This window comes from Peromyscus maniculatus, chromosome 23 (genome assembly GCF_049852395.1).
Source record: "Peromyscus maniculatus bairdii isolate BWxNUB_F1_BW_parent chromosome 23, HU_Pman_BW_mat_3.1, whole genome shotgun sequence".
Lineage (NCBI taxonomy): Eukaryota > Metazoa > Chordata > Mammalia > Rodentia > Cricetidae > Peromyscus > Peromyscus maniculatus.
In genome coordinates, this window is record NC_134874.1 from 44,273,221 (window position 1) to 44,287,561 (window position 14,341).

The window sequence follows — 14,341 nt, forward strand, 5'->3', positions numbered from 1 at the left end:
CACAGCTATTGTGAATTCATGTGTGCAATGTCCCTGTCTCATCTGGCAGCCACTGTTCTGCTTTTTTTTCCTTACAGACATCCACTACCTCTGGCTTTTATATTCTTTCTGTTCCCTCTTTCTCAAAGATTCTTAAGCCTTGAGAAGGTGTCATATAAATGCTTTAAATGGTATAACCATATAATGGGGGAGGACAGTGACTCTCTCATACTCTTCCCCCTTTTGATTCATGGCCTTTTGCTGACCTACAGTGTACCAAGCAGGCTAGGCTGGCTGGCTAGTGAGAGTTAGTCCGTCTCCACCTCCCCAGCACCAGGATTAAAGCACAGCCCCCCAAAGCCTCATCACACTCTCTCATTCCTCAGTTATAGCATGCAGTCTGAACAATGGGAACTGAAGAGCCAGGCCCCGGGCAGAGTCCATGAGTGTTTAGTGTGTCAACAAATCCACAAAACCTGGATAGATGCCTTTATTGCCAGAGAAAGCCATAAAAGACATTCCCAATCTACTTGTGCTAGGAACCATGAACCATAGAAAAACCACGAAGGGTCTGGCATGTAGTTCAGTGGTAGAGCAATTGCTTCACTTGTGCAAGACCCTGGGTTTGATCCCAAGTACCACAAAAAGACAAAAATCAAACCCCACAAAGTAAAACAAAAAAAAATACACCCAAACATCCAGTCACCAGTTCTCCTGTGACTGGAGAAGATTGGGAGTCTATGGCTTCACAATCGCCTGGTTCCCCAAGATTCAGAGCGTGGAAGACAAGTATTTGCATGCTGTGGGTTGAATGTGCATTGTCTTCCAAAGGCTTGCATGTTTGAACACTTGATCCCCAGCTGGTGGAGCTGTTTGGGAAGATTGTGGAACCTTTAGGAGGTGGAGTCTTGATAGAGGAAGTCAATCACTGAAGGAGGGCCTTGAGGTTTTATAGCCCTGCCCCATTTCTTGTTTATGCTTGGCTTCCTGCGTGTAGACGCAATGTGACCAGCCATGATGCACTGAATCACCTCTGACTGTGAGTAAAAAAAAAACTTTTTTCTCCCTTAAGTTGCCTTTTGTCAGGCATTTTGTTACAGCCATGAGAAAAAGTCGTAGGAAAGGGGAGGGGTCTGTTCTTTGGGAATCTTACACGTCCTGGAGACATTTTTGTGTGGAATCCTTCCAGCAGTTTCTAGCACTCATCCTACTTGGTTTGGTTTGGATTCTCCCAGAGCTTCATGTGTCGGGAGCTTGGTCCTGAATTCTAGTGGTGGGACCTTTAAGAGTTGGAGCCCAGTGGAGGATCCTAGAGCTATTCAGGGCTATACTCCTAGAGAGTCCCTCTGATGTCCTGGTGATGTCATCTTTTCCTCACCCACATGTCCCTACTATTATATGACATGAATAAGAGATCTTTCACCAGAGCTGTACTGAAAATGAGGTAAACACACTTTTTTCTTTATAAACTGTCCTGCTTCAGGTTTTTGTTATATCAACAAAAACAGAGGAGAAGACACTACTGATTTCTTTTACTGTTTGTACTTCATGGTCTTTCTTTAAATATTTTCAAATATCACTTCCCTCGAGGTTCCTAACACTCTATCACTTCCCTGGGACAGAAAGTATCAATTTCATTGTGTATCAGTCTTGACTGTTTGGTTGAAGTTGCCTGGAGCACTGTGTTGAAAAGGATTCCAAAGTGGCATCCAAGCTCAGTGGGAAAGCATGCTGTGCTTAATTAAGGCTGGCTTCCATGGATACAGGAGACAGTGGAAGCATGCCGACCACTTGTCATCAGGCCTGCTGTGGGATGGGGATTTCTAAACCTTCCAACTGTGATCCACAGAAAGAAAAACATTGTGTAGTGTGACCCAGTGTCCAATAGAGAGATGAGCACACAAACATGGGTACATGAAAAAGCACAATAAAGTTGAGCAAGTCTTATGAACCATGAGAGAGCCTGTGGATTTCTTCTCAAAACAATATATAATATATATTTTTGTGCTGCTGGAGATGGAAACCAGGGCCTTGTGCATACTAGGCAAACACTCTACCATTGAACCACACCCCCAGCTCCTTACTGGGGATTCTAGGCAGATGCTCTACCACTGAGCCACACCCCCAGCCCCTTCCTTACTGGGGGATTCTAGGCAGGTACTCTACCATATAGCTACATCTCCCAGCAAAATAGCATTTTAAAAATATTACATACACCAGACCACAGAGTAACCCAATTATAATAAAATACAACTCTCAAATATTAGAGAAATTTGTGATTTGTTACTAAATGACTTTCTTGATTAATGCATTAAACTACAAGTTCTTTTGATAGGTCTAATGGCTGTTGTAAGTTCTAGGCGGGGATTAGTGAAAACAGTGCATGAGGGAATCTGCAGAGCTATGATATGATACAGACCTCGCTATTGTTTTTACTGTTGACAAAATCACAGGTGTTACTAATCAGTAGTGTGATCTGTTGCCTGCTGACATTCATAATGTAAGGCAATGCTAAATGTCAGTGTAGGTTTGTAAAAGCAAAACATGTGCTCTCCCCTTCAAGCTCATAGATTCTGAGTTCTGCACACATCAAACTTAGACAGGGCAGGGAGTGGTCTACTCATGTTTCTTCCAGGTGTAACATTCCAACCTGGAGGGAGGACCAGGGATGCTCAGGCAAGGAAGTGCCAAGACTTGGGTATCATGAAGCTCAGGAGATTCTCAAGGCCCCTCCCAGAGGTTTCACAGGCAATACAAAAGCTGGAGAGCGGAGACTCTTCAGTGGAGCAGCCTGCAAATTGTACAGAAAGCTCTAGGGATGCAGCTTTGCAGAGTCTGTCATTGCCTTGGGGTGGAACTTCTGTGCTGAAGCTGCCAGAGTCACCCATGCTCCTGTGAGGGACCTCTCACTCAGGATCCTGTGAGGGACCCATCACACTGTAAAGACCCCTTTTCCCACATAAGCAACCTCTCACCCATAATCTTGCAAGGGACACCCCCCATGCTCCTTAAATGAACCCTTCACCTACATTCTCATAAGTAACACCATTCATGCTCATGTAACTTCTCACTCATGCTCCTTTAAGTAACCTTGATAAATAACTCATTGGTTCCCTGAGACAGACTTGGGTGGAGTGGTGTCCTTGGTTTGTCATTAGTGCCTAGCTGGGGTGAGTAGACAATCAAGCCTCACTAGGAAAAGTTGAGTAACACAACGTCTCTAAAGCCCAGAATGAAATCCCTCATTTAGATGAGCCCCATCTTGATCCAGCTAAACCTGAGGCAATCCTGTGACTGGCCATGTGCAGTGCACTCCTTTTCCTTCCCACGGTTACCTGCCCGGTTGATCTTGGATGGGAGCATGGGTGCATTGAGCACCTCATCTTCATCTTGCTCATCGATGACCTTGCACTGTCGAAGGTAGGGGGTGAGCTTGGCAGGGTTGATGTAGCGGCTCAGCATGTGCCGGTTGCATTCCACATTCTCCCACAGGGCGTCCTCTTCATCCTTCAGAGTCTCCATGTAGTCATCCATAGCTGGCCCTCCTCCTGTGAGGTATAAACCCCAACAAGGTTAATAAAAAAAACCTCGATGGAACAGTGCTGTAAAACGCTCAGGAGTGATGGCTGGAACATATTGCCAGACTAAAAAAGAGTATAGCAGAGCAAAGTGAATAGGACATATCGCCTTTTATCCAAGGGAGAAGAAGATGGGGACATAAATACAAGTATAAATTTTCTTACACACTAAACACAAAACAATAGAAAGATGAGCTGTAACATTTTTAAAGGATGGTTTAGAGGGAGACAGGAGAAGTCCTGTCATTGGGGTATGCTCTTCCCATGCAGGTTTTGTCTTACTAGGAATATATCTTTCTCCAAACAATATTTATATAATGCCATTTGCTTTCAAATTTGACCCAAACAATACCATACTCTCTGTATCTCTTTTGATGTTGCTTTCTTCCCTCTATGTTTTTGAGGTTAATTTAGGTGAGTATATATGGATCTAATTAGTTCATTTTTTAAATGGAGCTCTATTGAGATATAACTCAAACACCATAGAATTGTTCCTTTTAATTTAATGACTTAAAATATTTATTTATTATTTGTGTGTGCCTGTGAGAGTTTAGGTGCACTCTGTGCTCCTGAGGGCCAGAAGAGGATGTCAGATTCCCTGGAGCTGGAATTATAAGTGGTTGTGAACTGCCAATTTTGGCACTTGGAATTGAATCTGGGTCCTCTGCAAGAGCAGTAAGTGCCCTTAGTGGCTGAGCTGTGTCTCCAGCCTAAACGCCCTTTAAATATACTATGATGCTGTTCATTGATCACAATGGCCTGATATTTTTAGGGTACTTTTGTGTTTTCTAAAAGAAACCTCATACCTATTAGTGGTTACTCTTTTGAAACAAATATTTCTTTAGATGATGATTCAGTTTTTTTTTTGTGTGTGTATGTATGCATGGTGCGTGTTCACATGCATATATGTGGGTATGTGCACCTGAATGCACAAATGGAAGCTAGAGAACATCAGGTGTCCGGATCATCTCTACTTTGCTTCTTTGGGACAGGGTCTCTCACTGAGCCTGAGACAGGGTCTCTCACTGGACCTGGAACTGGGCTGGCATCCATCAAACCCTAGGGATCCTCCTGTCTCTGCCCCTGTTCACTGGGGTTACAGGTGTGAGTATCCTGCCTGGCTTTTTACATGAGTGTCAGAATCTGAACTCAGGTCCTTGTGTTTATTCAGCAAACTCTCCACTGAGCTATCTCCCTAGCTCCCATTAGCATTCACTCTTAACTTCTGGAGCGTCCTTATCTGCAACCACAAGCCTGCTTTCTGTGGTTTTGCCTATGCACAGATTCAAAATATGCAATCTTTTGTGGACAGCTTTTTTTTCCATACTATTTTCAAAGTTCTATCATTTTGAAGCAAGTATCAATCTGCCCTCCCTCCTTCTCTTCCTTCTTCCCTGGCTCCCCCTCTTCCTTTCAAAACAGCTTTCTTTATTGGGCTAGAATTCATGTGTCACGTGATTAATCTTTTTAATGTGTACAGTTCAATGGTTCACAAACTGTGTGACCATCACCACAATCAATTGAAAACATTGTCATTATTTCAAAAAGAAACCCCAGCCATTCATTTTCCTCCAACTCCTACATCTCCAACAACTAATGTACTTTCTGTTTCCATGGCTTCCCAGTTTTGTTTCTCTGGCTGTGACAAAATACCCTGACAAGACAACAACTTAGGGGAGAAAGATTTATGTCAGCTCAGGATTCCGGCCCACAGTCCATCATTGCAGGGAAGACAAAGCAGGAAGGTGAAGCAGCTGATCGTATCACACCCATAGTCCAGAGCAGAGAGCTGAATGCATGCATGGGAGGGCTCAGCTCACTTTGTCTCCTCTAAGGCAGTTCAAAACCCAAGCCCAGGGAATGGCTCTTCCCACAGCAATTAATGTGATCTAAACACTTTCCCTTTAGACATGACAAGTCCACAGGTCAAGCTGATCTAGACAATCCCTCATTGAAACTCTCAGGTGATTCTACACTGTGTCCAGAATTAAAACTGTCAACACATACAAATTTTCCTTTTTTTGTACAGCAGACTCATAGGAATTCCAGCCTGCTGTGACTCTGTTCGTCCACTTAAGACATCATGTAGGTACTTCCTCTCCAAACTGTCAGTCAAGACTGGGGGAGTCAAAGGAGGCTCTGAGTTTGATCTCCAGATCCTGCATAAAAACTGGGCATAATGGTGCACACTCACAACCCCAGCTCTGAGGAGGCAAAGACAATGAATCCCCGAGGCTCACTGGACAGCCAGCCTTGACTACTTAGTGAGTTCCAGACCAGTGAGAGACCCGTCTCAAAAAACCCAAGGTGGACAGAACCTGAAGATGACACTAGAGTCGTTCTGTGCACACAGGCGCACCCCACACAGGTGAACACACATGCATTGTCGAATAATTGTTCCTTGTGTTGGGTTGACAGTTTGTTTGACTCTTCATGACTGATGGATGTTTAGTTCTTTCTACTTCTTGAGTAATTTGATCAACAGTACTGCTCAGGATATGCATGGACAGGATTTTGTGTGGATATATGTTTTTTATTCCTTTGAGTAGATACAGAGAACTGGAAACTCTAAGCTGCACGGAAATTTCATGTTTTAAAAAAATACTGTGTGTGTGTGTGTGTGTGTGTGTGTGTGTGTGTGTATGACATATATGCATGTGTATAGGTACACATATACACACACATGCACACTTGTGGAGGCCAGAGGAGGATGTTGGGTGCCCCACTTTATCACTCCCTGCTCTATTGCTTTGAGACAGGGTCTCTCACTGACCCTGGAGGTAGACTGGTGGTCAGCAAGCTGCAGTGACCTTGTCATCTCCAACTCCACAGCACTGCCACACCTGGCTTTCTGTACTCATGCTAGGAATTTGAACTCAGGTTCTTATGTTTTCACAGCAAGTACCCTTACCAACTTAAGCCATCTCCTCAGGCACAGGAATGTATGTGTTACATTTTGAGTACCTGCCACAGTGAATTGCAAAGCAATGGGTGCCATTTCTCACTGGGACTAGTGACACCTAAGGACCCTGACCTCTCCGTATTCTTGATAACACCATCCAGCTCTTTTTGACTCCTCTGTGATAGCTGATCCCCCATCCCCACCCCCCAGGTTGTGAAATGGCATCTCATTGTGGTTTTGATTTGCATTTTCCTAATGACTAATGGTGCGTAATGCCTTTTCACATGTGTATGGGCCATTTGTGTAGAGGAATATCTATTCAGCTCCTTAAACTACTCTAAGATGAGTTTCTTTCTGTTCATTACTGAGTTACAGGGGTTCATCATGAACCCTGTGTGCAAGCAAGACTGTCATCAGATATCTGATTGGCAAATATTTTCTCCTGTTCTGCCAATTATCTTCTCACTGTCTATAAGACATCCATTTCAATTCTTTTGTAAAATTGTGTGTGTGTGTGTGTGTGTGTGTGTGCGCGCGCGCGCGCGTGTGCGCGTGCATGCATATGTATGTGGGTGAGTACATACCAGGGCATGCATGTGGAGGTCAGAGGATAACATGGGGCACTTGGTTCTATTTCCACCATTGGGTCCCTGAGATTGAACTCAGGTGGACAGGCATGGTGGCATATGCCTTTACTTGCTCATAACTTTTAAATTCAGATGTAGTCCAGTTTGTTGAACATTTTCATTTGTACTTCAGCATTCATAAAGTAGTTACTGTCTAATAGCAAAGCAATAAAGACTTACTTTTTTGTGTGTTAAATCAAGGCTTATGATCCATCTCATTAAGTTTTGTTTGTGGTGTGAGGTAAGGACCTGTTCCTGCTGCTGTGATAGATACTCTGACCATCACCTTGAGGGGGAAAGGGTTTGTTCTGATTCATAGTTGGAGGGGATCATTCCATTATGGTGGGGAGGCATGGTGGAAGAAGCAGAGGCTGGCTGGTCACATTGTATCCATAGATAAGAAGGAAAGAATGAACAGGAATCGAGTCCAGACTATAAAGCCTCAAGACCTGCTGGCAGTTACCCATTTCTTCTGTCAAGGCTTCTCTTCCTAAATGTTCTACAGCCTTCCCAAACAGCATCACCAGCTGGAGCCACATGTCTAAACCCATGAGCCCTATGTGGGACATTTCACATCCAAGCAACAAAAAGATTTAACTGTATCTTCCTTCCTTCCTTCCTTCCTTCCTTCCTTCCTTCCTTCCTTCCTTCCTTCCTTCCTTCCTTCCTTCCTTCCTTCCTTCCTCCCTCCCTCCCTCCCTCCCTCCCTCCCTTCCTTCCCCTCTCTCTTTCCTTCCTTCCTTCCCTCCCTCCTCCTTCTCTTTCTTTTTTCTCCTCCTTCTAGAAGAAAACTCTAATTTTGAGTATGTGTGTATGACTACATGTGTAGATATCTAGTTGTCCAAGAATAATTTGGTGAAAATTCTAATCTTCCCTCACTGAATGACCTTGATACTCTGAAAATCAGCTGGTTAATGCCAGTGTTTGTTCCTGGACTCTTAATTCCATTGATCTATATTTTCATACCAGCATTACACCATCTAGGTTCATGTAGATTTGAAGTAGGCATTGGCTTTGTGAAATAGTTTTCCAATATTTTCTTTTCTTTTTCTTTTTTTTTTTTTGAGACAAGGTTTCTCAGTGTAGCTTTTGGTGCCTGTCCTGGATCTCACTCTGTAGCCCAGGCTGGCCTCTAACTCACAGAGATCCACCTGGCTCTGCCTCCCGAGTGCTAAGATTAAAGGCATGCACCACTGCCCAGCCAATACTTTCTTGTTTAAAAATCATAGCTTTGGCTATTAGGTGCCCCCTTACAGTTTTAGGATCCATTAGTTAGTTTCTCTGGATGTGTGTGTTGTGTGTATGCATGTGTGTGTGCATGTGTGCATGTATGTGTGGGGCCTGAAGCTGATGTTTGGTATCTTTATCAATCACTCTCCACTTAGTTTTTGGAAGAGAGTCTCTTAGTAAACCCAAAGCTTATCAATTTGGCTAGGCTGTTTGGCCAGTGAGCTCCAGGAATTCTCCTGCTTCTGTGTCCTCCCCGCCCCCCGTGCTGGTGTTACAGATGTGCACTGTTGTGCCTGGCTTTTTTGTTTTGTTTTTCAAGACAGGGTTTCTCTGTGTAGCTTTGCACCTTTCCTGGAACTCACTCTGTAGCCCAGGCTGGCCTGGAACTCACAGAGATCCACCTGCCTCTGCCTCCCGAGTGCTGGGATTAAAGGTGTGTGCCACCACCACCGCCCGGCGTGCCTGACTTTTTATGAGTGTGGTGGGAATTGTCTTGTGTGGAACTGAGCCATCTCCCCAGGCCCTCACCTGTCCAATTCTGCAAAAAAGCTAGTTGGCATTCTGATAGTGAACCCAATGAATATGAAGAGCAACCTGGGGACTGTCGCTGTCCACAAGACTGAGTCCCCTCATCCAAGAACATGGGATGCCTTTCTCTATATCTACCTCTTCTTCAGTCTTTTCAGCAATGGTTTATAATTGTTAGTGTATGATACGGTTTGGATGTCAATTATCATCCAAAGGTCTGTCACTAGGGACATAGGATAAAAGGGATGTGGAAAATCATCCATCTCTTCCTCTCCTCCATCTTCCTTTCTGTCTCTCTCCCACCTTCTTTCTTTCTCTGTCCTTTCTGACTTGACATTCTCTTTCATCATGACATGTTGTCCTCATATTCAAAACCAGTGTGCCACCTGATTATGGACTTGACTCTTCAGGACTGTGACCTCCTGTTACCTCCTAAGCATCACGTATCAGGGAATTTCATTACAATGTCAGAAACCTCACAAATACAGCAAATAAACCTTGCATTTCTTTTGATAAATTTATTCTTACTCACTTTTATTACTTCAATGATTATAAATGGGCTTTACTTTCTTAACTTCATTTGAGGAATGTTCATTGAGGGTGTACAAATACACAATTGATTTTCATGTGTTGGCTTTAAATCGTTATTTTTGTCCAGTAATGCTTTATAGTTTGCAGGAAGTGTTACAGTGTGGGTGTTGAATGCCACCCAAAGGTCTATATGTAAAGACATAGTCCTCAGAGTGGCACAACTCGGGGCATGGTGCTCCAGCTTTTGGGAAACCCATGCCATTTGGAATCATTTATTGGTTTGAGTAGGTCTTTAGTAGGGGCTTTATGATTATCTATGTGTAAGATTATGTCATATCAGATACTTTTACTTAGGCCTTTCCAATCTGGATATTTGTGTGTGTGTGTGTGTGTGTGTGTGTGAGAGAGAGAGAGAGAGAGAGAGAGTGTGTGTGAGCACATGCTAATGGATATGGTTTTGTGGTGCTGAGGATTGAACCCAGGGCCTAGAGCTTTCTAGGTAAGAACTCTACCACTGAGATGTGTCTCCAGCCCCTCACTGGGGGATTCTAGGCAGGTGCTCTACCACTGAGCCACACCCCAGCCCCTCACTGGGGGATTCTAGGCAGGTGCTCTACCACTGAGATACATCCCAGCCCCTCACTGGGAGGTTCTAGGCAGGTGCTCTACCACTGAGCCACACCCCAGCCCTCACTGGGGGATTCTAGGCAGGTGCTCTACCACTGAGATACACCCCAGCCCCTCACTGGGAGGTTCTAGGCAGGTGCTCTACCACTGAGTCACACCCCAGTTCTTCACTGGGGGATTCTGGGTAGGTGCTCTACCTCTGAGCCACACTCCAGCCACTCACTGGGGGATTCTAGGCAGGTGTTCTACCACTGACTCACACCTCAGCCCCTCACTGGGGGATTCTAGATAAGAACTGTACCCCTGGGCTCCCCCACCAGCTCTTTTGTCTTTTATTTTTCCTTCATACCTAATTACTATGCCTAGCACCTAAGTACACAAAAGTGGAAGAATGTGGACACTCTTGTGTTGTTCCTGATCCTAGGGACAAAGCACCCCAACTTTACCATTGAACATGGTTCTCTCTCTGTCTCTGTCTCTGTCTCTCTGTCTCTCTCTCTGTCTCTCTCTGTCTCTCTCTGTCTCTCTCTGTCTCTCTCTGTCTCTCTCTGTCTCTCTCTGTCTCTCTCTCTCTCTCTCTCTCTCTCTCTCTCTCTCTCTCTCTCTCTGTCTGTCTCCCTCCCTCCTCTGTCATAGATGTCATTTATTAGATTCAGGAAGTTCCCTCACATTCCTGGCTTGCTGACCATTACTGTCATCAATGGCTTATTGACTTTGGTTTTGTTAAATCAGACTTTGCTGCATCTATTGAGATGATCATGTCGCTTTTAAGATTCTATCAGCGTGGTGTGTTCCATGAACTGATTTTCAGATGTTAATTAAACCTTGTACCCCAAGGATGAATCCCATTTAGACTCTCTCTCTCTCTCTCTCTCTCTCTCTCTCTCTCTCTCTCTCTCTCTCTCTCTGTCTAACACACACACACACACACACACACACACACACACACACACACACACTATTTGATTCAATTTCCTAGAAAGGATTCTGCATCTGTATTCATAAGAGTTATTTATCTGTGGTTTCCTTTCCCTGTGATGTCTGGTTCTGAGTTCAGGATCATTCTAGCCTGATAGGAATGTCTTAGGAAGTACTTTCTACCATTCAACTTTTTGGAAGAGTTTTTGGAGAGTCAGTATTAAAATTTCACTTGCTCAGTCAAGCTTACAGCGTGTGAGCATAGGCCTCTCTCTGTGTGTTGGGGTCATTTGTGTGTGTGCGTGTGTGTACATGTGTGGAAGCCAGAGGTCGGCCTTAGGCATTGTCCCTCAGGTACTGTCCATCTTATTGTGAGACAGGGTCTCTCACTGGCTGGGAACCTTCCAGTGAGCTAGTATGGCCAGCCAGCAAGCACCAGAGGTTTCCATGTCTGTCTCCCAGCTCTCCGATTACAGGTGTGTGTCACTGCACAGCTTCTTAGCTTTTTTTTTTAAAAAATATGGCTTCTGGGTATCAAACTCAGGTCCTCACACAAGCATGCCAAGCACTTTCCTGATGGAGTCATTTCCCCAGACCTATCGAGATTTTGATGGGATCACTCTTTGCCATGGGTCAGCTTACCTGCTTTGCTTTTCTTGAGCTAGTCATGGTCATCTGTGTCATTCCCGGAATTTGCCCCCCTCAAGGTATGCTGTTTGTTGGTGACAGTTGCTCATGGCTTCCACCCCAGTCCTTTTGATGTCTGTAAAGTCAGCTACAATACCCCTTCTAGTTCCGATTCTGATTACCAGAGTCATCTTTTTGTTTCTTCCTTTTTTTAGGAAACGGTAGCTGAAGGTTTGTCAAGAGAGCCATTCCAAGGGCTGGTGGGGTGGCTCAGAGGGTCAAGTGCTTGTTGCACAAGCGTGAGGACCTGAGTTCGATTCCCAGAACCTACTAAAAATCAGAGATGTGGGCTGTAATCCCAGTGCTGGGGGGTGGGGGTGGAGACAGGAAGATCCCCAGGGCTGAAGTGGTGAGCTCCAGGTTCAATGACAGACCTTGTCTCAAAGGAGGTGGATAGCATCCTTGAGGATGAAAAAGGAAGTTGTCCTATACATGCACCTGAAAACATTTGTGCATGCAAACACACCACACCCCCCCCCACACACATCAACCAACCAACCAATCAACCAACCAACCAACCAACCAACCACCACCACCAGTACCACCAGCACCACCACCAGCACCACCACCAGCACCACCAGCACCAAAACCCAATCACTCCGAGTCCCGATTCTAGGACCCACTGGCATTCTCCACTCCTTGTCCATCTCACACCCACTTGTCTTTATCACTCACTAACTTGGGATTTTCTTTCCTTTGAGTGCAGGCATGTAGAGCTACAGTTCTTCCTCAGAGCTCTGCTTTGGCTGCATCTCGCATTTTCTAGGATGCTGCGTTTTCACTGATGCAACTAACTTGGAGATTTCTTCTCCAACCTGTTGGTCAGTCAAGGATGCACCATTTCATTTCTCTATATTCGTGAAAAGTTAACAAAGACAAAAGTCCAGGGAGGTTTGGTTCTTTAGTATCTACTCTCAACAATGTCTCCTTTGAAAGCCACTGCCCCAAAAGCTTGTTAATGTCAGATAAATCCCCCTGGTTATTCACTGGCTTAAGGAAGATTGCACCCACAAATTTCCAGACCCTGAGTTTTGTATATGTGGCCAAGGAGAGGCTCTGTGTATGTGTGTGTGTGTGTGTGTGTGTGTGTGTGTGTGTGTGTGTGTGTAACTGGACCAGAAGATGGCACTGAAGTAATTCCGCAGCCTCTAGCTGGACCATGGAAAAGCAGAAGCCCAGGGATGTTGCAGCCTGGGGTTAGAGAAGGGGTGAGTGAGCAGAGGAAGAGTCAGTGCAATGAGGCCTCAGGGAGACTCAGGTCCCATGAGATGGGGGTGGCTGGGGTCATCTCTCCTGATGTAAGACTTTGGTCCTTTCCCTATGAGCCTCGGACATGCATCATTTCTGGTCATCGTGTGCAGTGTGTCTAGTCCTTGCTGGAGTTCTTCACTGGCCTCCCTAGTAAACTCATTTACTGAATTTATGGGACTTTGTTCCATACAATCAGAGGCTTGAGTAAAAATATCCATTTTCTATGATGAGCCAAAACTAGATTGAAGTGGATAGAAATCAAGGATTCAGTTCACATATGATACATTGTTGTCACATCACAGACTTTTAAACTGTATTTTGTGTGTGTGTGTGTGTGTGTGTGTGTGTGTGTGTACATGTCTGTGATGTGAGTATATGTGTTTGCATATATTTGCACATGTGTGTGTATGTGCAAGCCAGTTGATGTCAGGTGTCTTTCTCAATTATTCTCCACCATATTTATATTCTCAACCCAGGGCTTGTCCAACTTGCCCCTGGGATCCCTTGCTTCTGCTTCCTGCGTGCTGGGATTATAAATGGGCCATCATACCTATCTAACACTTACATGGGTGCTGGAGATTTGATCTCAAGTCCTCGTGTTTATTCACCAAATGCTTTAGCCACTGAGACATCCCCCAAGCCACTCTTCGGTCTTCTGAGACACAGAACAGTTCTCCACAGTCATTCAACTGTGTGATAGCATGATAGAACATCTTGTTCCTGTCTAACAGGAACTTGGTACCCAATGACCGACCTCTGTCCACCCCTCCCTGCTCTCAGTTTCTCCATGGTCATTGACTATGATGGTTGGTTTTAGCTGTAAATACAACTTCAGAATCACGTGGGAAGAGAGTCTCATGAGGGATTGTCTAGAACAGGTTGGCCTGTGGACATGCCTGTGAGGGAATTTTTTCTTATTCAGACCCTGGGGTGAGATCCTGGACCATGAGAGAAAATGAGCTGAACGTGAAACATGCAGCATCCACTGTTCTGTGTTTTGACTGAAGATGTGTTGTAACCAGCTTCCTGGAGTTCCAGCCTTGACTTCCCCGCAGTGGTGGACTGTAAGCTGGAACTGGGAGCTGAAACATACCCTTCTACCCTAAGTTGCCTTTTCTCAGGGAACTTAATCACAACAACAAAAAAGATGAAGTCGGGACATTGACTTAACCAACCTGAAGTCATGTCTCCCCCATTTTCTCCTCCCTTCCCCCGGGGCCTTATTACCCTGAGTCACAGGAGAGCAGCCCTCAGTGATGCACAGCCCAAACCCCCGAACTGCACGTGTGTGACTCTGTGCAAAGACCCGCTAGGCAGTGAGCTGCAAGCCAGGTGCAGAGAGCTGACATCTCGGGGGCTGAGTAGGAAAGGGTCTAAGAAGCATGGCTTCCTGCCCTTCAGAGACACAGCATGTGTGAAACCATTCACAGGGCACCCAGTGCCCCAGAGAGACTCTTCCTGAAGTGCCCTGTGCATGGCAGGGC

General features: G+C 45.1%; 1 protein-coding gene across 1 annotated transcript in view; it reads right to left on the minus strand.

Moving 5' to 3' along the window:
* Positions 1-14,341, minus strand: part of Card11 (caspase recruitment domain family member 11) — a 75,481-nt gene that overhangs the window by 36,630 nt on the left and 24,510 nt on the right. Inside the window, exon 3 of the mRNA XM_016009024.3 lies at positions 3,315-3,527. Within this exon, the coding sequence (XP_015864510.1) occupies positions 3,315-3,527 (213 nt within the window). The remainder of the gene's footprint in view (positions 1-3,314; positions 3,528-14,341) is intronic.